The sequence below is a fragment of the Marmota flaviventris genome, chromosome 10 (genome assembly GCF_047511675.1).
Source record: "Marmota flaviventris isolate mMarFla1 chromosome 10, mMarFla1.hap1, whole genome shotgun sequence".
In the NCBI taxonomy this organism is placed as follows: Eukaryota; Metazoa; Chordata; class Mammalia; order Rodentia; family Sciuridae; genus Marmota; species Marmota flaviventris.
The window spans coordinates 108,327,980-108,350,995 of NC_092507.1; the positions used below are offsets into that span (position 1 = coordinate 108,327,980).

At 34.5% G+C, this 23,016-nt stretch overlaps 1 protein-coding gene across 2 annotated transcripts in view; it reads left to right on the plus strand.

Annotated features, from left to right (window-relative positions):
* The window catches only part of Man1a2 (mannosidase alpha class 1A member 2), a 152,445-nt gene that overhangs the window by 17,367 nt on the left and 112,062 nt on the right, over positions 1-23,016 (plus strand). The window contains exons 2-3 of one of the 2 annotated variants that reach the window (XM_027940237.2): positions 16,136-16,391; positions 19,423-19,519. In XM_027940237.2, coding sequence (XP_027796038.1) covers positions 16,136-16,391; positions 19,423-19,519 — 353 coding nt within the window. The remainder of the gene's footprint in view (positions 1-16,135; positions 16,392-19,422; positions 19,520-23,016) is intronic. The other variant, XM_071618229.1, reaches the window with a different exon arrangement.

Consider the following 23,016-nt stretch of genomic DNA (forward strand, 5'->3'; position numbering starts at 1 on the left):
GTATCTTTCCCTTGGTCTTGATTCTAGCAAGAAATTGTTCTGTTTTTCACCAGTAACTTTGATGTCAGCCATAGATTTTATACAGATGCTTATATCAGTTCACTGGTATTCTTAGTTTGATGAGTTTTTTTTTTTTTTTTTTTAAAGTCGGGTGAATATTTAATTTTTCTCAAGTGTGTTTTCTGCCTCAGTTGGGGTGATGATATTATCATTTTTCTAAGTCTGCTACATTGTTTGATATTTGACTATTAAACACCATTTGGGTCATTGTTTATTATATAATTCCACTAGTGGATTTCTCTGTTCATGAGGGATATTAATTAGTTTCTAATTTTATTTACTCTATCTGTCTGATTCTGTATCAAGGTAAAGTGGTCTCATAAAATGAGTTGGGAAGTTTTCTGAAAGAGTTTCTGTGTAACTGCTATTAATTTTGACCAAAATCATTGGTATACTTCACTAGTGAAATAATATGAACTAGAAGTGGATTTTTTTTTTTTTTGGTGTATATGAGAAAAGTTTTTATACATTCAGTTTTTTAAAATAGATTATAGGCTGTTGACTATTGAGGTAATCTATTTCTTGAGTTTATTTGAATAGGATTTTTTTAAACAAGGGATATAAATTGATGAATTTTGGTATAAAGTTGATATACTTTCTTTCACTTTAATATTTGTCAGATTATAGTTATGTCATTTCTCTCATTCCTAATATTGATAATTTGTGATAATTTCAATGCCATTCACTCAAGAATTGGAAAAAAAAAGTAGAAGGAAAATATGTAAGAATATAAAGGACTTTAACATTATCAACCAGCTTGACCTAATGGATGTTTATGAAGCACTCTACCCAAAAGCAAAATTCATGTTCATATTCAAATGAAGATGTACGTTCATAGACCATTTTGTGGGCCATAAAACAAGTGAAGGACTCAAACAATATAAAGTATGTTCTTTGTTACAATGGAATTAAAATAAAGATCAATGAGATGAAGATACTGAATAATCTCCAGATATCTGGAAATTTAAAACACTTAAAATCATAATTTGACCCAATAATCATGGGTGAAAGAAGTCAAAAGTATAATCAAATGAGTGGTCATTCTTCCAATATATCAACAGCCGCTGAATTGTATGCTTTAAATCAGTAAACAGTATGTGTTGTATAAAATGGTCATCTTTACCCCTACTCTTATGAACTACTGCCTCATATTAATATAGCTGCTCCCACGTTCATAATGAAACATCTTTCTTGAGGTATGCCTTATACAACATAAAATTCACCCTTGTTAAGTATATAGTTAGGTGAGAGCTTCATCTGTCTTCCATAGGCTGATGATTTCCAAATCCTCCTTGTCAGCCTTGTACATCTGAACCTATGTGCATTGTAGACTTTTTAACTTAGCATGTCTCAAGTCATAGTAGTTTGTCTCTCTTTGTCCAAATAACTTTTTTCTTCTTTATTCTCTGTCTAGTTAATGGTACCCCTTTTTTCTAGTCAGTACAGTGAAAAACCTACTATTTTAACTTCTTTTCCCTTTCGTATTTACTAACTTGCCTTAAACTGGTTCTGCCTTTCTGAGGTCTCTGATATTCAGTCCTCCTTCTTCATACCTATTTTAGATACAAATTATTAGGTGATTGTCTTTTTATTTTTTATTTTTTGGAACCCAGGGGCAGTTAAACACCCAGCTCTTTTTTATATTTTATTTTGAAACATGGTCTCACTCATTTGCTTAGGGACTCTCTAAGTTGCTGAGGCTGGCTTTGAACCAACAATCCTCCTGCCTCAGCTTCCCGAACCACTGGGATTATAGGCATGTGCTTGTGCCTGGTGACTATTTTCATTTTTTGCCTGCATGCCTGCTTCTAGTCTTTTTTTTTTTTTTTAATTTTTATTGTTGGTTGTTCAAAACATTACATAGTTCTTGACATATCATATTTCACACTTTGATTCAAGTGGGTTATGAACTCCCATTTTTACCCCGTATACAGATTGCAGAATCACATCGGTTACACATCCACTGTTTTACATATTGCCATACTAGTGTCTGTTGTATTCTGCTGCCTTTCCTATCCTCTACGTTCCCCCCTCCCCTCCCTTACCCTCCTATCTTCTCTCTCTACCCCATCTACTGTAATTCATTTCTTCCCCTTGTTTTTTTTTTTTTTTTCCCTTTCCCCTCACTTCCTCTTGTATGTAATTTTGTATAACCATGAGGGTCTCCTTCCAATTCCATGCAATTTCCCTTCTCTCTCCCTTTCCCTCCCACCTCTCATCCCTGTTTAATGTTAATCTTCTTCTCATGCTGTTCCTCCCTACTCTGTTCTTAGTCACTCTCCTTATATCAAAGAAGACATTTGGCATTTGTTTTTTAGGGATTGGCCAGCTTCACTTAGCATAATCTGCTCTAATGCCATCCATTTCCCTGCAAATTCCATGATTTTGTCATTTTTTAATGCAGAGTAATACTCCATTGTGTATAAATGCCACATTTTTTTTATCCATTCGTCTATTGAAGGGCATCTAGGTTGGTTCCACAGTCTTGCTATTGTGAATTGTGCTGCTATGAACATCGATGTAGCAGTGTCCCTATAGTATGCTCTTTTTAGGTCTTTAGGGAATAGACCGAGAAGGGGAATAGCTGGGTCAAATGGTGGTTCCATTCCCAGCTTTCCAAGAAATCTCCATACTGCTTTCCAAATTGGCTGCACCAATTTGCAGTCCCACCAGCAATGTACAAGTGTACCCTTTTCCCCACATCCTCGCCAGCACTTGTTGTTTGACTTCATAATGGCTGCCAATCTCACTGGAGTGAGATGGTACCATAGGGTGGTTTTGATTTGCATTTCTCTGACTGCTAGAGATGGTGAGCATTTTTTCATGTACTTGTTGATTGATTGTATGTCCTCCTCTGAGAAGTGTCTGTTCAGGTCCTTGGCCCATTTGTTGATTGGGTTATTTGTTTTCTTATTGTTTAATTTTTTTGAGTTCTTTGTATACTCTGGATATTAGGGCTCTATCTGAAGTGTGAGGAGTAAAGATTTGTTCCCAGGGTGTAGGCTCCCTATTTACCTCTCTTATTGTTTCTTTTGCTGAGAAAAAACTTTTTAGTTTGAGTAAGTCCCATTTGTTGATTCTAGTTATTAACTCTTGTGCTATGGGTGTCCTATTGAGGAATTTGGAGCCCGACCCCACAGTATGTAGATCATAGCCAACTTTTTCTTCTATCAGACACTGTGTCTCTGATTTGATATCAAGCTCCTTGATCCATTTTGAGTTAACTTTTGTGCATGGCGAGAGAAAGGGGTTCAGCTTCATTTTGTTGCATATGGATTTCCAGTTTTCCCAGCACCATTTGTTGAAGATGCTATCCTTGCTTCATTGCATGCTTTTAGCCCCTTTATCAAATATAAGATAGTTGTAATTTTGTGGATTGGTTTCTGTGTCCTCTATTTTGTACCATTGGTCCGCCTGCCTGTTTTGGTACCAGTACCATGCTGTTTTTGTTACTATTGCTCTGTAGTACAGTTTGAAGTCTGGTATTGCTATACCGCCTGATTCACACTTCCTGCTTAGAGTTGTTTTTGCTATTTTGGGTCTTTTATTTTTCCATATGAATTTCATGATTGCTTTATCTATTTCTACAAGAAATGCTGTTGGGATTTTGATTGGCATTGCATTGAACCTATAGAGAACTTTTGGTAATATCGCCATTTTGATGATGTTAGTTCTGCCTATCCATGAACAGGGTATGTTTTTCCATGTTCTAAGATCCTCTTCTATTTTTCTCTTTAGGGTTCTGTAGTTTTCATTGTATAAGTCTTTCACCTCTTTTGTTAGGTTGATTCCCAAGTATTTTATTTTTTTTTTGAGGATATTGTGAATGGAGTGGTTGTCCTCATTTCCATTTCAGAAGATTTCTCGCTGATATACAGGAATGCCTTTGATTTATGCGTGTTGATTTTATATCCTGCCACTTTGCTGAATTCATTTATTAGCTCTAATAGTTTCTTTGTAGACCCTTTTGGGTCTTCTAGGGATAGAATCATGTCAGATGCAAATAGTGATAATTTAAGTTCTTCTTTTCCTATTTTTATGCCTTTAATTTCTTTCATCTGTCTAATTGCTCTGGCCAGTGTTTCGAGAACTATGTTGAACAGAAGTGGTAAGAGAGGGCATCCCTGTCTTGTTCCAGATTTTAGAGGGAATGCCTTGAATTTTTCTCCGTTCAGAATGATGCTAGCCTGAGGCTTAGCATAGATAGCTTTTACAATATTGAGGTATGTTCCTGTTATCCCTAGTTTTTCTAGAGTTTTGAACATAAAGGGATGCTGTACTTTGTCAAATGCTTTTTCTGCATCTATCGAGATGATCATATGGTTCTTATCTTTAAGTCTATTGATGTGGTGAATAACATTTATTGATTTCCGTATATTGAACCAGCCTTGCATCCCACGGATGAATCCTACTTGATCATGGTGCACAATTTTTTTGATATGTTTTTGTATCCAATTCGCCAAAATTTTATTGAGGATTTTTGCATCTAGGTTTATTAGAGATATTGGTCTGTAGTTTTCTTTCTTTGAAGTGTCTTTGTCTGGTTTAGGAATCAGGGTGATGTTGGCCTCGTAGAATGAATTTGGAAGTTCTCCCTCTTTTTCTATTTCCTGAAATAGCTTGAAAATTATTGGTATTAGTTCTTCTTTAAAGGTTTTGTAAAACTCTGCTGTATACCCATCCGGTCCTGGGCTTTTCTTAGTTGGTAGTCTTTTGATGGCTTCTTCTATTTCCTCAGTTGATATTGTTCTGTTTAGGTTGTCTATATCCTCCTGACTCAATCTGGGCAGATCATATGACTTAAGAAATTTATTGATGCCTTCATTATCCTCTATTTTATTGGAGTATAAGGATCAAAATAATTTCTAATTATCTTCTGTATTTCTGAAGTGTCTGTTGTGATATTGCCTTTTTCATCCCGTATGCTAGTAATTTGAGTTCTCTCTCTTCTTCTCTTCGTTAGCATGGCTAAGGGTCTGTCGATCTTATTTATTTTTTCAAAGATCCAACTTTTAGTTTTGTCAATTTTTTCAATTATTTCTTTTGTTTCGATTTCATTAATTTCAGCTCTGATTTTAATTATTTCTTGCCTTCTATTTCTTTTGCTGTTGTTATGCTCTTCTTTTTCTATGATTTTGAGATGAAGTGTGAGATAATTTATTTGTTGGTTTTTTTCTTTTTTTAAGGAATGAACTCTAAGCAATGAATTTTCCTCTTAGAACTGCTTTCATTGTGTCCCATAGATTCCGATATGTTGTGTCTGTGTTTTCATTTATCTCTAAGAATTTTTTAATTTCCTCCTTGATGTCTTCTATAACCCATTGATCATTCAGTAACCTATTGTTCATTCTCCAAGTGATGCATGATTTTTCCTTCCTTCTTTTATCGTTGATTTCCAGTTTCATTCCATTGTGATCAGATAAGATGCATGGTATTATCTCTACTCCTTTATAATGTCTAAGAGTTTCCCTGTGACATAATATATGATCTATTTTTGAGAAGGATCTATGTGCTGCTGAGAAAAAAGTGTAACTGCTTGTTGTTGGGTGGTATATTCTATATATGTCAATTAATTCTAGGTTATTAATTGTATTATTGAGTTCTATAGTTTCTTTATTCAACTTTTGTTTGGAAGATCTGTCCAGTGGTGAGAGAGGTGTGTTGAAGTCTCCCATAATTATTGTATGGTGGTCTATTAGACTCTTGAACTTTTGAAGAGTTTGTTTGATGAACATAGCTGCACCATTGTTTGGGGCATATATATTTATGATTGTTATGTCTTGTTGGTGTATGTTTCCCTTGAGCAGTATGTAGTGTCCCTCTTTATCCCTTTTGATTAACTTTGGCTTGAAATCTATTTTATTTGATATGAGTATGGACACTCCTGCTTGTTTCCGAAGTCCATATGAGTGAGATGATTTTTCCCAACCTTTCACCTTCAGTCTATGTATGTCTTTTCCTATCAAATGCGTCTCCTGTAGGCAGCATATTGTTGGATCTTTTTTTTTTTTTTTTGATCCATTCTACTAGCCTGTGTCTCTTAATTGGTGAGTTTAAGCCATTAACATTTAGGGTTATTATTGAGATATGGATTGTTCTTCCAGCCATATTTGTTTATTTATGTTACTTAACATGGTTTGTTTTTCCTCTTTGATTATTTTTTCCCTTTACTGTACTACCTCCCACTGTTGGTTTTCATTGTTATTTTCCATTTCCTCTTCCTGTAATGTTTTGCCGAGGATGTTTTGAAGAGATGGTTTTCTAGCTGCAAATTCTTTTAACTTTTGTTTATCGTGGAAGGTTTTAATTTCATCCTCCATCCTGAAGCTTAATTTCGCTGGATACACAATTCTTGGTTGGAACCCATTTTCTTTCAGCGTTTGAAATATGTTGTTCCAGGATCTTCTAGCTTTCAGAGTCTGTGTTGAAAGATCAGCTGTTATCCTGATTGGTTTACCCCTAAATGTAATCTGCTTCCTTTCTCTTGTAGCTTTTAAAATTCTCTCCTTATTCTCTATGTTGGGCATCTTGATTATAATGTGTCTAGGTGTGGATCTCTTATGATTTTGCACATTCAGCGTCCTGTAGGCTTCTAGGATTTGGGATTCTGTCTCATTCTTCAAGTCTGGAAAGTTTTCTCGTATTATTTCGTTGAACAGATTGCTCATTCCTTTGGTTTGGACCTCTGTACCTTCCTGTATCCCAATGACTCTTAAGTTTGGTCTCTTTATGTTATCCCATATTTCTTGGATGTTCTGCTCATGGTTTCTTAACAGTCTCGCTGAGCTGTCTATGTTCTTTTCAAGTTGAAATACTTTGTCTTCATTGTCTGATATTCTATCTTTTAAGTGTTCTACTCTGCTGGTAGTATTCTCATTTGAGTTTTTAATTTGGTTTATTGCTTCCTGCATTTCTAGGATTTCTGTTTGATTGTTTTTTATAACCTCTATCTCCCTGTATAGTTGATCTTTTGCTTCTTGGATTTGTTTATGTAATTCATTGTCGAAGTGATCTTTCATTGTCTGATTTTGCTGTCTGATGTCTTCCTTGAGACTCCAGATCATCTGAAGCATGTATATCCTGAATTCTTTATCTGACATTCCATCTGCTGCAGATATTACCTCTTCTAAATTTGAGTTGACCTGCATTGCTTGTGGTCCTTTCTTTCCTTATCTTTTCATACTGTTCGTGTTTCTTCCTGCTTGGTGAAACTGTTGTGTTATTGAATTTTCCCCCTATATATTTATATTTCTCTTGTATAGTTGCAAAGTTTCCCTTGCAGGCGCGGGTGGCGGCTGTGCTCCTCCTCCAATTGGGGTGATCTGTCTATCACACTGTCGGGCCTCTGGGCCCCTTCTCCGGGTTGTGTGGTCTGCCTACCTTGCGGGCAACAGCTGGGCCCCTCCTCCAATTGGGGTGATCTGTCTACCACGCTGGCAGGCTGCTGGGCCTGTTCTCCAGGTTGCAGGTCTGCCTACCTTGCAGGCACAGGCGGCGGTGTGCCCCTCCTCCAATTGGGGTGATCTTTCAACTAGGCCGGCAGGCTGCTGGGCCCCTTCTCTGGGACACGCGGTCTGCCTACCTTGCGGGGGGCAGCTGGGCCCTTCCTCCAATTGGGGTGATGTGTCTACCTTGCAGGCGCAGGTGGCGGCTCTGCCCCTCCTCCAATTGCGGTGATGTGTCTACCAGGCCTGCGGGCCGCTGGGCCTGTTCTGTCGGTCCGTCGCAGGTCTCCTGTCTCTAGTCTTGTATCATCTCCCTTCTCTCCTCCACTCCCAAGTCAATTTTGAGGGGGTCCTCTTTTCAAAATTTAAGTACAATTATGACACTTTCAAGTTGAAGTCCTTCAGTGACTTGCTTTTGTCCGTAGAATGCACTGTAAGCTCTCTTCATAATTGAGCTTTTGCTTTCTCTGGTTTCCTTGTTAAGCTTAGCATATCCTACTTTACTGTACCCTCTTCCACCCTACATACTATACTTTAGTGGTTGTATTAAATTAATTTGCTATCTGATATGTTGTATAACTTCTTCATTGCCTTTGTACAATCTGCTTTCTATCCCTAGAATGTCCTAATTTTTGTTATCTGCCTGGCAAACTCCTGTTCTCCCCTTTCTGTTTGAAGATCATGTATTTTTTTCTGCCATTTCTCTCTGTAAATGTGCTTTCCAGTCATACTGGTATGCTTAGAAAATGGCTATTCTTTTTCCATGTATATTTTTCCTTTCCTATGATAGTCACTGTTTTGATTCACACATTTTGTGCCTATTTTATTTATGAGAACCCTTTGAGGAAATAAGGTGTCATATTTTTCTGTGTATTTCCTGCACCAGTTTCAGGGCCCCTCATGTTTGGAATATGATGGTTGATCATCATTGAGTTAAGCTAAAATTAATTTAATAACTTATCACCATTGATTTAAACTGAAATTACTATTAACTCAAATCCTATTAAAGTTCCAGTTAGAATAATCTATGGTTGTTCTCAATGTAAATGAAATCTTTGAGTAGCCAAACAAATGGTCAACCAAACTTTAGAGACAGTGAGTTACTGTTGGTGTCCAGGGGCTGCATTATTAAAATGGAAGCATTTTGGTGTTATATGGGAATCATGTGATCAAAGCAGTTGGATTTAGTGTTGAAAGTTGAGGTTCAGTGGATTTTTCAGTGTTTGACATTGAGTATTTTTTAGACTTTTTTATGTGGCTGACCAATTACCTCTGTTGAGAAATGGTTGTTCTTTTCTATTAAGCTATCTTAAGAATAGTAGGATTCGTTCTTATGAAATGGGGAGCCCAAATGTGATACAGTTTGTGCTGTTCATTCTTACCTACAATCAGTATACTGGAAAACACACGATTTGGCTTAAAATGATAACATTCTGAAAGTTCTTTGTTGTTTATATAACTGTATTATTCTGAGCAGATAGAGTACATTCAGTTGCTGCTGAGAATCATCTTAGGCAGAATTTGTGAACAGTTCCATTATGATAGTTGACATCTTGGTTACCTCCAAGTTTAAGGAGTTATTTCATGACCTTGAAGGTCATGATTAGCATTTCTTTTTGGAAAGGCTTAAATTCCTTCAGACACTTAGCCACCAAGCTCTATAGAATGCTTCTGTTTTAGTGTTTTCTGTACTAGTTGCTGACTGACCTGTAGACATTTCTTAAAACCATTTTTGGCCTATGTTGTATATAGGTAGCTGTTTACATAACTGCTTCTACTGTTTTTATTGTGCTTTCCTGGATTCTCTGAAATTTCTCTTGAATATTATGAAAATATAGGATATTTGAGAAGGTTGTTTAATATCTAGCATTATTTAAAAATTTATGGTATTAGCTGTCATTTATCTTTTAAAAGATCATATTACATTATTGATTCTTTCTTTTTGTTAGCACATAAGGGTAAGGGTAAATTATTCATGAGTTTGGGGGAGTAATAAGAAAAAATTTAGTACAGTCTATAATGGTTGACAATAGTTATCTTAAAGTCCATATGGGCTCACATATTTCTTAAAACTTTAGTCAAAAGAACAAGGCCTGGAACTCTTAGCAAGAGGAAATGGATGTGTAATGGTGTTGGTATTGCCATAGAAGAAAGTAAGTATCAGTGGAAGTTTGAAGACTTGGAATCTAGAAAGATGGGATCCAGTAGGTAGGAAGAGAAGAAATTACATTACTGAGTATATGCTGTCTGCTAGGTAGTTTTGTTCCCTGACTTCTTGCACTCTTATTTATAACTATTCTTTGGCTATTTTGGGTTTTCTCTGTAGAAGTGATATTGCTTGTGACAGAATTTTTTTTAAACTTTCTTTTCCTTATATTTACATATTTTGTTTAATTTTATTGACTAGGACTTATACTACAACCAAATAGAAGCTGTGATGATGAGCATTCTTATTTGTTTCCCTCATTTGGGAGGGAATTGCTTCTGTAGTTTCATTATTAAAAATTATACTTGCTGTCATTTTGAGAAGACATCTTTTATATAGTTAAAATTCTCTTTTTCTTCTTTGCTGTTAGGTTTTGGTATCAGAAATGGTGTGTGTGTTTTTTTTTTCTTTTTTCTTTTTGGCTTGTTTGTTTTTGTTTTTGGTGGTACTAGGAATTGAACTCAAGGCCATTCACATGCTAGACAAAGTACCCTACCACTGAGCTACCTCTCCATTAGTCCTGGGTGTTGAATTTTACCACTGTCTTTGTCAGATTCTATTTTTCTTATTTTACCTATTAGTAGATAAGTTATATTGATAGTATGAAGCATACTGGGAAAAATCCAGTTAGTTTTGATGAATTGTCTTTTTTCTGATTCCTAATATTGCTGATTTGCTTTGCTACAATATTGATTTTTAATTTTGATATTGTGTTCATGAACAAGCTTAGCCCGTGATTTTCCTTTACCATATGAATTATTCAATCTTGTTTGGAGATGTTGAATTGGAGGTATCTGGCAAATATTCAATGGTGATAACCTATGTAGTGTTAGTCATTTGGATCTGGAGTACTTAGTTACCTGATGAAGGCTGAACATATGTGTTTTGATATAATTAAGAAAGTACAGTTGGTTGATGTTAATAGGAGGAGTATGTTGGGGAAGAACAGAAGTGGCCCAGAGAATGGAATACAGTTTTGGTGTTAATTGAAGATGGTAAAGCCAGGTGGTAAGCTTATTGGAAAGGCATGTTTGAGGAAAAGAGAATTTTGAAGAAAGGATAAGCTTAGCTATCAATTTTTCACTGTGGTGTATAGAAGAATTACGTAAGGTCTAGGAAATAGAAACAAGTGTAGTACTCTTTAAAAAGGTATAATGGTGAGAGGAAGGAAGAGGAAAACAGTGAAGGTAGAGTTAGAGGCAGTTAGGAGGGAGGTTTTTATTTATCTACTATTTTTTAATTGTTCTAATTACTTATACATATGACAGCAGATGAATTTTGATTCATTGTACACAAATAAAGCACAACTTTTCATTTCTCTGATTGTACACAATGTAGAGTCACACCATTTCTGCAATCATACATGTACCTAGGGTAATGATGTCCATCTTATTACACCATCTTTCCTACTCCCATATCTACTTATTTTAAAAGAATGAGTGAGACTTCATGTTTCTAGGTGAAGGTTAAAAGTTCTAATTGAAAGTGACTACAAAAGGAAATAGTTTTGCCAAATAAGATCTCAGTGTAATTTTTATGTATCCCTGTGTAATTTAGCATCATTTTTGTTCTTCAGAGTGCCTCCACACATGGTTTATTTAAATATTCTAATTGGACAAGGAAATATATTGGTAGTTCATCCCTGTCAAGTCAACACTCAAAATACTAACTAAAAAGAGCTTCAGGAAAGTAGACCAAATAGGATGGATAATGTCTCAGTTAAGATTAGGTAGGTTACTTATCAATTACAAAAATCACAAAGTAACAGTGGCTTAACCAAGATAGAGGTTAATTTCTGATCAGACACAAAAATTTTGTAGGACAGTATCAACAAGAGAGGCTAATAGTTTTTATTTAGTAGGAACATTTACCTTACAAAACAATTGAGGGCTCTAAGGCTAAGGAAGAAGTAGTATCTATTGGGAGACAGTTATTAATATCTGTGCAATCAGTAAGAGACAATCTCTTACATAAAATTCCTCTCATATAGAAAGCAGCATTTGTATGGTGTTTAAGAAGTCAAAATGCATTTGTTTATATCCAGGCTTTCTACTTTCTAGCTCTGTGACCCTGAACAAGTCACTTAATTTTTCTCTTTGTGCCTTGTTATTTTCACAATAAGAAAAAGAAAGGTTTTTAATAGAGGGTTAAATTAGTACAAGTAATTGGTAAGAGTATTAAATAAGGTAATCTAAGTAATTGACTAAACCAGTTGCCTGGTGTATGTAAGCCATAATTATTAGTTTTGTTGGTGTTTGCCTTTGCATAGTGTGTTTTCCCATCATCAGTGTGTGACAGTGTGCTTGGAATATTGCCAATCTTGATAAACTCACCTAATCCTCAGGGTCCAGAATTTTTACGGGGGCTTCGTTCTGTAGACAATATTGTTTTCTTGTCTAAATTGTTGAACTCAGTCTCTGGATGAACTATGTGACCCAGAGCCTTCGCCCAAAGTTACATTGTTGGTGTTTCTGTCAGAGCTGTCTTCTATCCTAAGACTGTCAGGTGAGGCCAATCCCACTGTGGATAGACAGAGATACTTTATCACATTTGGCAGATTACTTCCCAGAAACCAAAGAAAATAGCCAAACTTTAATTTGGGGAGGGACAGATTCTTTACTACACAGGCAGATAAAAGCACTGATGAAAAAGAAAATAAGAGATGTTTACAGATGAATCTGTTGAAGTTTGTTATTGTTTGGATATAAGGTGTCCCCCCAAAGCTCCTATTGATACAGGAATATACAGAGATGAAATGATTAGACTATGAGAGCTATGACCTAATCATTCAATCCTAGTTTGAATGGACTGACTGGGTGGTAACTGTAGATAGGTGGGGCACAGCTGGAGGAAGTGGGTTACTGGGGAATGCCCTGGAAGGGATGTTCTTCTCTGTGGCCACTTATACCTCCCCTCCACCCCCATGTCTTGACCTCACTATGAGCTGAGCAGCTTTCCTTTGATGGGCCCTACCCCATGACATGCTGCCTCACCTTGGGCCCAGAGCAATGGAGTTGGCCATTGTGGACTGAGAGCTTTGAAACTGTGAGCCCCAAATGAATTTTTCCCCCTCACAGTTGTTCTTGTCAGGTATTTTGGTCATAGTGATGCAAAAGCTGGTTAAAACAAAGTTGTCAAAGTTAAAAATCTGGAAAAGAAAGATAATCTAAGTGAAATAAAGGTTCAAAAGAAATGACCCACCAGGCATGGTGGCAAAAGCCTGTAATCCTGGCTACTCAATTGGCCCAGTCAGGAGGAGCTCAAGTTTGAGTCTTACTTGAAAAACAGTAAGATCTTATCTCAAAATTCAAAAAAAGGAAAAAAGGACCGACCGGTACCCCTGGGTTTCATTCCTAGTACCATCAAGAAGAAGAAGAGAAAAGGGGTGACCCAATTGATGATCTAGAAATTGGCTGTTGAAATGAAATTTGAGGAGCCAGTTGAATGAAGATCAAAATGAAAATAAATTTTTGCAGTATATAATAATACTAATTATACTGTACTATTTATTAAAAAAAAAACAGAAAGAGTTTGAATGTTTTCATCATAAAGAAATGATTAGTATTTGAGGAGATAGGTTTACTCTGATCTGATTAGTGCACAATGTATACACATGTAGAAACAATGAAACATCACATGGTGTCTAATAAATGGGTATAACTTTAATATATTAGCTAGAAATGTTTTAGTGCCACTAAGTGGTTATTTAGAAAAATACTGTTAAGGAAGAAAGGAAATAAAGTGCTTTCTTTCCTGTGACAGTTGGAAGGTTTGCTGTCATCCCTTGTATTTTGGAGGAGAGGTTAGAAGGAGGGTTGAAATAATTAATGACTTAATGTGTGTATAGAATATTACTGAGCTCATTTAGTTACCTTGGATCTCCTAGGTCAGTGGATCCAATGTAAGTGAAAGTAATTAGTAAAAAGCACTATTTAAAAGTGATATAGTCAGGGTAGTATCATCTGTTTTCTTGTCTCTATTGATGAAGGTCCTGATCTTGAAGGTTTTTTTTTTTTTTTTTTTTTTTTTTTTAGTGGTTATGCCAGGTTGCAGAGTGAGTTGGTAGGGCTGGAGCTAAAATGTTTGTCTCCTGACTTTGGGTTAAGTAAAATCCCCCCAGGCCCTTTAATTACAAAATGATTCTTTTTGGAATACAGTTCTCAGGAGTTCTAATTGAATTCCTGAAATTCTGCATTTCCTCTTAAGTACTAGGTGATTGGTCTTTGAACTCTAGTTGATGTTGGTTTTTCTGAAATGGTGAGTATGCTTTCTAGACTCTTAAATAAGTAGTGCTTTTTGAGGGACAAGTGCAAATGTATTTATAGATGGTTTAGATTTTCAACAGGTCTTTGAATAAAACTCTTCACAATATTTCAGTAGTACAAGTTCTGATGGAAAAGTTAAACTGTCAGTTCAATAAAGTGAGATAATATGACTGGAGCTTTTTTCTAGAACATTAAAATTTAATTTTTTTATTTCTATAAAAGTTATATAATTTTTAACACATGTTGCTATTAAGTGTACTTCTTGTGGAGGAACAATTGATTCTAGCATTAACATTTAGTTAATAAAAATAATAAATAGGAAGCTATCACATGGTGGTGTTATTAACACCTAAATGTTACCATATTACCATGTCATGAATTTTAATATGTATTTGAGGGTGCATTTGGATTGCTTACCCTGAAGTCAGATTTTCTATGTATAGCTCTTGATCATTTATAGCCTTATGGTGGTCCATAAATGTTTATCTCATAATCACTTTAGATGAGGGTCTTGAAATCTGTGTTTGTTTGTATTTAATATTTTTGAGTGCCTATTATATTCCAGGTATTGGACTAGATATTGAGGGATACATAAGTAGAGGGCACATTATATAGGATTTTTTAATAGGCCAGAATATAATTCCTAAGGATAAGGGATGAGAGAATGATATAATCAGTGTAATTTCAGAAAGTTCATTAGTTCTGTCATGTAGATTGGCAGAAAAGTGAGTGTTGGGTACTGGAATCAACTATTCCGCTTTGGATTGTGAATTGGAGACCTCAGGTAAGGCAGTTAGATATACTGTTTTGGAGCCTGGGTTAAAAGTCAGATTTGAATAATACTGTTTTTATTATCTGCATATTACCTTTGAGTTCTTACTAACATGTGTACCTTAAAATATGTGTAACTATAACCACAACTTCTGAAATAGTAATTTTTTCTATATTTCTTTTGAAGCTGTTAGTCTGTGAAAGAAGACTATGGTTCAGGAGTTAGTCTCTGTTCTTGTATGATGTGGTTCAGGCCTTGAAGGAGGACTTTTTCAGAAAGTCCTGCTCAGCTCATGCTCTGGGGGGAGGTCATGTGAGCCATATGGTCAGGGCAGAGCCTCTGGAGGTCATAGTGAAGCAGCTGAACTAGAGTAGACTCTAGGTTGTAGGGCTCTCTGGGAGTTTGAACTTGGTTAGCTTGTTTCCAGGGACTCCTGTATTGACCAGTTTTTAAACCACCCAGAAACAAAAGAAAGAGCCCTGAACAGATAACCTATTCTTACCTCTACTTCTTCAGAGAACCAGGGCTCATGGCTCAGTAGGGTTTGAGGGCTCAATAAGGTTTACCAGCCTTTAAGTTTGGGTATCATATGATGAGCTCAGGAGTTATAATCTATCTTTAAAGGTGGCCTTAGAAATTAAAGATGCAATGGGAATGAGTGTTATTCTAGACACAGTGATGTCTGTGCACATATTTTAAAACATGAAACCCTATCAAATCAGAAACACTTCTGATCTCAAGTATTTAGGATAAGGAACACTCGTACAGATCCATAGGTTTTAAATGGACATATTAACTTGGAGTCTGTATTTTCAATGGTAACCAAGGAGGGTTTTAAGTGATCGTGTCCACATCAGTTGAACCATCGCACTATGAAATCTTAGTTCCAAAATTTTAAAGTTTTAGAAGCATATGCTGTACTTACAACAAATGAAATTTATTTTTTTCCCTTTGTATTTTTTCCCCTTTGTCCTTGTATTTATATTTTTGTTCCATCTCTGACACTTAATTCTGTTTTACTTTATCTCCTCCCTTAATTTTTTCACTGCTTTCTGCTTTTTTCATGTACCCATAAGTTACTAACTGCCATTTTCTCTATTCTGACTTAACCTTGAACTTGGAACTTTGTTTCTAGGTTTCCTCTTTCCCTACTATGTAAAGTCCTTACTCTTCAGCAAAGTTCATTTTCTTACTCATATCAAGTTATATTTATCCTATTCTTTTAGGCAAATCTGAGTCTTTCTCACTGATCATTCTTGTCTTTCAATGTCAGGATTAGAAAACAGTGATCAGTTTGATGAGGAACTTTATTCTTGTTTAAAGATTGATTTTCTTAAGAATGCTCACTCTTACCAGTCTTCTTGTTGTTGTTTTTCTTTCCTCCTAGGGAAGAAGAAGAACGTTTGAGAAATAAAATTCGAGCAGACCATGAGAAGGCCCTGGAAGAAGCAAAAGAAAAATTAAGGAAGTCAAAAGAGGAAATACGTGCAGAAATTCAGACAGAGAAAAACAAGGTAGCTCAAGAAATGAAGATAAAAGAGAACAAGCCTCTGCCACCAGTCCCTATTCCAAACCTTGTAGGAATCAGTGGTGGAGAACCAGAAGATAGTGACATAAGAAAGAAAAGGGAAAAAATTAAAGAGGTAATAAGCTGAGATTTGTGACATGGACTGGTTATGGACATGTGTTTACCGGGCTGGTTACAGAAGTGTGTGGATATAAATATATATATTTATACCATCTGTGTTGCCATATTTTGATATTTTTTGTTCTTGGGTCATAGTTGTATTTCAGTTTCTAGGTTGGCAGTAAAGACTAGAGCTCTGTCTCTTTCTTAGTTGATTGTAATATAATTATGTACAATCACAAATTTGATACAAGGTTGTTTTCTTTTCTTTTTTTTTTTTTTTTGGTACAAGGGATTGAACTCAGGGGTACCACTGAGCCACATCCCCAGTCCTGGTTTGTATTTTATTTAGATCCAGGGTCTCATTGAATTGCTTAGCTAATGTCTTGCTGTTGCTGAGGCTGGCTTTGAACTCCTGCTCCTTCTGCCTCTACCTCCCGAACTGGGGGGATTATAGGCATGTGCCTCCGTGCCTGGCACAAGGTTGTTTTGATGGTTTTAGCATTCTCATTGTGTTCAGATATCTTATGAAATTTAGCATTTTATAAATAATATAGAATAGAATCCATTTATAATTTTTCTACAGCATAATCAATTTTAAGTCTTTAGTTATTAAGAATCTTTGCTTGTGCAAATCTTTTCATAAACAAGTAAGCATAATATCAACTATTTTTAAGGCGTTATTATGGTACCTCTAAACTGTACTACACATTAAGAACATATTTCTTCCACAGAGTCTCTATGAATTGAAGAATGGGGAAAGATTTATCTAAAAATTTTTTATATTTATTTAGTCTCAGGGGCCTTTAATTCAACCTATTATTCTAGGACTTACTTACAGATAAAAGAGAGTAACTGAGGGAGGAAAATCCAGTATATTTGAGATGAACTTTGTTGGTTAGAACTTATGATAATTTTGCATGGAGTTTGTACTTGTACAGCCTCTGAAGGAAAAGATTTTGTCAGAATATGATAGTATGGACAATATTTCAGAAAGCTTATTTATCTTAAAATAAAGCATTTAATTTAAATGGCCAAATATCTATTTGCATATATTCTAGTAATGGATATAAAAGGTTTATTAGATATTTTAAAGTTGGACTTATAAATTATTATAAAACCTGGACCTTGATGGAGTGAAAATAGAGCTGTACTCTAATTTTTACCTCATCTTTAGAGGTTTTGTTATATATACAGAGACTGCTTAAGATACTTTCTTTGACAGTGTTGGAGGGAAGAACAGTGATAGATTTTTTTTTAGATGCCACTACAATTTTTTGAAATAACTTTTCATATATATACTAATTTCAGATAAATAACCATGTGTGTTCAGGGGACCCCCAAGGTGACCCTGAGGCTCAGTGAATTGCTAGAAATACAAACAGAATTCATTTTACAGAAATATAACTGATTTTAGTTTGCTGAACTTGTAGCCTGTTAACTTTGCTAAGATCATTTACTGATTCTAGTGGCTCTTTTGTAGATTGCTTAGGATTTTCCTTCTACATAGACATGTCCTATAGGAATAGAAGTACGTTCCCTTTTCCCTTATTTCTCTTTCTTGTCTTTATTGCACTGGCAAGGCCTTCCAGTACATTGTTTGAAAGAAATGCTGAGAAAGAACAAACTTGATTTGTTCCTAACTACAGGTTTAATCATTTAGGGTTTTATTATTACATATGTTGTGTTAGCAGTAGGTTTTTTTGAAGATGCTTTTGTTAGGTTGAAGATGTTTCCTTGTAGTTACAGCTTACTAAATTTCTGTTGTGAATGAGTGTTGAATTTTGTCAAATAGTCTGTATTTTTGTCTATACAGAAATGATCACAATTCCCCCACCCTTTATTTTGTTAATATGGTGAATTATATTAACTATTTTTTTAGTTAAATTAGTCTTCTAGTCTTGGGTTAAACTCTACTTGCTCACGGTATGGTATTTTCCTTATCTATTGCTACTTTTTTAAAAGAATTTTTTTTCTGTGTGAAATATATTGTCCCAGAGTATATTTCTTATAAAGTCTTTGTCTATTTTAGATGTAGGAGCATGCTGCCTGCATTAAACAAATTGGAAAATGTTTTAATGAATAGTATGCTATTAAATGAATAGATTTTTGATACACCATAGCTAGTATTATATAATTCTGCTGATATATAATTAAATACTTTGTTACCGAATTTCTTGAGTTGTAAGAAACTCAGTTCAAACTAACTCATATAAAAATGTTTATTAGCCTAATGAATTTAAACTATGGATTTAGAATTAACTCAATCTAAGTATGTAGATATAATTGTCAGTAGTATGCATTTATCTCTATTTCCTTTTGCTATCTAGTTTTTCCATGATAGGAGAGCTAGTCATTTTCAGCTCCAGGATTCTATATTATATAGGCCTTGTGATCACAAAATGAAAGTCTCCCTGTTTCCCAGTGTCTATAATAGTATGTTTAAAAAGGATATGATTGTCCCTACTTAAGTCACATAACCCAGTCACTCTGTCTAAGGATTGGCAAACTATAACATGTGTGCCAAATTCTAAAAAGCTGCTTGTTTTTGTTTTTTAAACAAACTGTGTTGTTTTGGTTATATATTATCTAGTACTGCTTTTGTGCTACCTCAGCAGAGTAAAGTTTTCTGACTTCTGATTGAAGGGTAAGAAATTTTCTCGCCATGCTGAATTAATTAGAGATAGAAGCAAAGCCCTGTGACTGACACCTCTGATACAATCACAATGAGGGCAGGGTAGCTGTTCTCAAAAGGATTGGCAGTTCTTAAAAGTAAAGAATGCCAAACACCTTGCTCCTCAAGAAAAATTGTTGATTACACATAATTTTTTTCTGTTACATAGATTAACATAGTTATGTATAGATTGAGATTAACATAGTTATGAGTTTTTTCACACTGATACAAGTGTTAATTGAATCATATGCTTATGTAGGGAGACCTAGAAGAATGTATAAGAATATGGTAATAGAACCCTGAATTACATGAAATATAAAAATAATGGTCTGCGAATATTTTAATTTGATGAATTATAATTTTTTCTTCTCAGATGATGAAACATGCCTGGGATAATTATAGGACATATGGATGGGGTCATAACGAACTCAGACCTATTGCAAGGAAAGGACACTCCACTAACATATTTGGTAAATTTACTTTTCTCTAATTAACTGTTTCCATATTTTAAAACAAGATTAATTTTTTTAAAAGTACTTTGTAAAATCTGAGTGTTTCTGTGGAACTGTAAACGTATATTTTTTTGCAAGCATGTCAAGATTTAGTTCTAGTTACTTTGGAATGCTTTGTATTCCAAATACTATTTGTAGTTTTTCTTCTTCAACACAATACCATTTGCGTATGTAGAGGAAGAGGGAAGAGATAGGAAATTCCGTTAGTACTATATACATTGAAAAAAATAAAAGCAATACATCCAGGCTTGGTTGGTAAATTGAGTTATGTTGTAAATTCATAATTCTTAAGGAAAAATTAACAGTTTGTGTGTTAATGGAGGTTTGAGGAAGAGTTGTATTAATCTTGAGTTTTGTTTTTCCTACCTCTTTTTAGCTCAGTTCACTTGTTGAACTTTTCTGTTTGTTGGTTATCCAATTTGACTGAACAGGTTTTATTAAACTCAAGTTTAAGTCTTGAGAATTGTTGATCTACTCCTTTTTGCCTTTACTCCTTAACCCCATTTTAAATGATTTTTGATGTGATGGATTTTTTTTTTTTTTTAAACAATGATAGGTGAAGGCAAGAAAATTTTAATGGGGATCAGAAGGTACTATACTTCTATATTGGTCACATGCAATGAAGTTTCTTTATTAATCAAAGTATATCTTCACAATAATTCAAATGACAGTATTTTTCCTTGTGACACTATGAAAACATTTTTCTTTTTTTATTCCTGAGATTTTTTATTTTTATTTGTTCTTTTTGGTTATATGTGATAGTAGAATATATTTTGAAGTATTTATACAAACATGGACTACTTCTTATTCTAATTAGAATCCCAGTCTTGTGATTGCACATGATGTGGAGATTCACTGTAGTGTAGTTATATATATACATAGGAAAGTTAAGTCAGATTTGTTCCACTGTCTTTTCTATTCCTGTTCCCCCTCCTTCCCTTCATTCTGCTTTATCTAATATACTGAATTTCTGTTCTTCCCCTCTCCCCCTTGTTGTTTGTTAACATCTACATATCAGAGAGAACATTTGACCTTGGGGTTTGGGGATTGGCTTAATAGTCTCCAGATCCATCCATTTTCTGTTAAATGTCATAAAGTTATTTTTTTTTATGGAAACATTTTTTTCTAATGCTGTAATTTGCCTCATAATGTGTGTGTGTATGTGTGTGTGTGTGTGAGAATTACTGGAGATTGAACTCAGGAGAATTCAACCCCTGAGCTATATCCCAAATCCTTTTTTGTTTTTGTTTTTGAAACAAAGAACTTTGGTCTTGCTAAGTTGCTTAAGTCAGGGTTCAAACTTGGGATTCCCCAGCCTCAGTCTCACAGTAACTGAGATTATAGTTGTGCATCATTGTCATTGCTCGTCATCATGTAACTTGTTTTCTGTCAAAAATAAAATGTCTTAAAAATTAATTTTCCCTGGCTTTGAGAGATGATGTGGTAGAAGAGGAAAAAAAATCTCCTTTATGTAGATAATCAGTAACTACCAAGAATCTGATACTATATTTAATTTGGTAGCTGTCATTTAATGAAATAAAGTATATTTCCTTTGCAGAGGTTACGCGTTGAGAAGTTCCCGTTGCTTTGTAGATATCAGAAAATGAGACATTAATGTAAAAAAATACATTATACTTACTGGTTAATTAAATTAAATTCTTCCCTCAAGTATCCCTTTATAATAAGTTCAGTGGTTAATTGAGCCTTTTTAAAGGATTGGAGTTTAAACATGAATTGAAAATAAGAAGTAAATGTTGATTTTCTACTTTTTTCAAACTACATTTCTTAGTACATCTGTTGTATTTTCATGTATCTAATAGGTACTGGTTCTGATATTTTAAAGAAAGAGAAATATTAATTTTATCTCATGGAAAACATATATTGTGTGAAGAAAATTTACAGTGAAATGGTGGAAAAAGCAAAACCACAGTCTGCAGAATTTTCAGTAGTCAAAATTAGGTGTTTTGTCTTTTTTAAACTTTTTTAGTGCTTAATTTTTTTCCAGCCAAATAAGCTAAATGGGAACAGATCCTTGATTATGATCAGTCTTTTGTATGTAGTTGGTTTATTAAAGGATACATTTTTAAAGTTTAAAACTTTGTTTCCTACTTTGTTCCTTCTGCTTATCTCATATTCTCAGTGGTTTGAGAATTTTTATACATCTGTTTTTTTACCCTCCCCCCTTTTAATAAAAAGCCTTAAGGGAAGTGTAGAACTTCTCTGTGCCTCATTTGACATACCCAATTCAGTATACCTGTATTGAACCAGAATCTTAAAAGTTAGCAGAAACTTGTAAAAGTCCATCTTCTATAACATAGGAACATATAAATAGATATGGAAATTTTATTTTAGGCTACAGGGGAAAAATTGACCAAAAACAGGTTCTTTTTCCTAGCTTTGATTATTAAACAATTCTTTCATATTAGTAACTGAAATTAGTGTTCCTCTGACTTCTGTGTAATTCATCCATGGCATCAGAAGATTCTTTATGTGGAGATAATTGAAAATGCATATCAAAATGACTTAAATTAAAAAGGAAATGCAGTCAATTCAATGAAGTCCTGAAACAGACTTGATTCCAACTAAACTTTTTTTCTTTAACTCTTTCTTTTATTTATCTCTTTGTGTTCATATCTTTACCTGGCTTATTAGCGGGATGGTTGCAGCATTTGAAATTTCATGTCTTCATAGTGCTCCATCTGTGGAAAAGAGAACACTGTAGAAAAGAAATAGTTTGGTTTCTTAGATGTTTCAGTGAAAGATTCATTGTTTCATGCTTTTTTTAAAATTGGATCTTGTGCCCATGGTTGAACCATGTGCTATACCTAAAAGGTAAAATATGTTCATTTGGTTTTGCCCAAATAGGACCTGCCCTTGAGGCACATGATTGAGGAGAGTTAGTACTGATACTAATTATTAAACCAGTGATAAGTAGAATGAATTCTTAGTTTTGTTAGGGAAGGGTCTTTTTTGCACATAAAAAAGGAATTTTGAATTGGAAAAGAGTATTCTTTGACTTTGTAATGCTTTTTGAAAGGTACTTTTTATTTTTCATGTGCATTTATGTAGGTATTTAATTAAATTATTTTCATTATTTCTAACTTAACTAGGGTTTGATTTGCTAATATAGTGATGATTTTGGCTTTCTTGTTTTAGAGGGATATTGGTTTGTATTTTTCTTGAAGTGTCTTTGTCTTGCTTTGGTATCAGGTTAATACTGGTCTTATAAAAGAACCAGTATGAAACTGTGAAGCACTTACAGTAATCAAAATAATTTTTAAAAAAAGAAGAGCAGAGCTGAAGAATTTATATCACTTGATTTTATGATTGGCTGTAGAATTCTCATAATGAGGACAGTAGGGTTTTAGTCTAATGTAAACAAAGAGATCAGTGAAACTGATCAACATACATTGTTAAGTGATTTTCAACAAAAATGATAATTCAGTGGGCAAAAG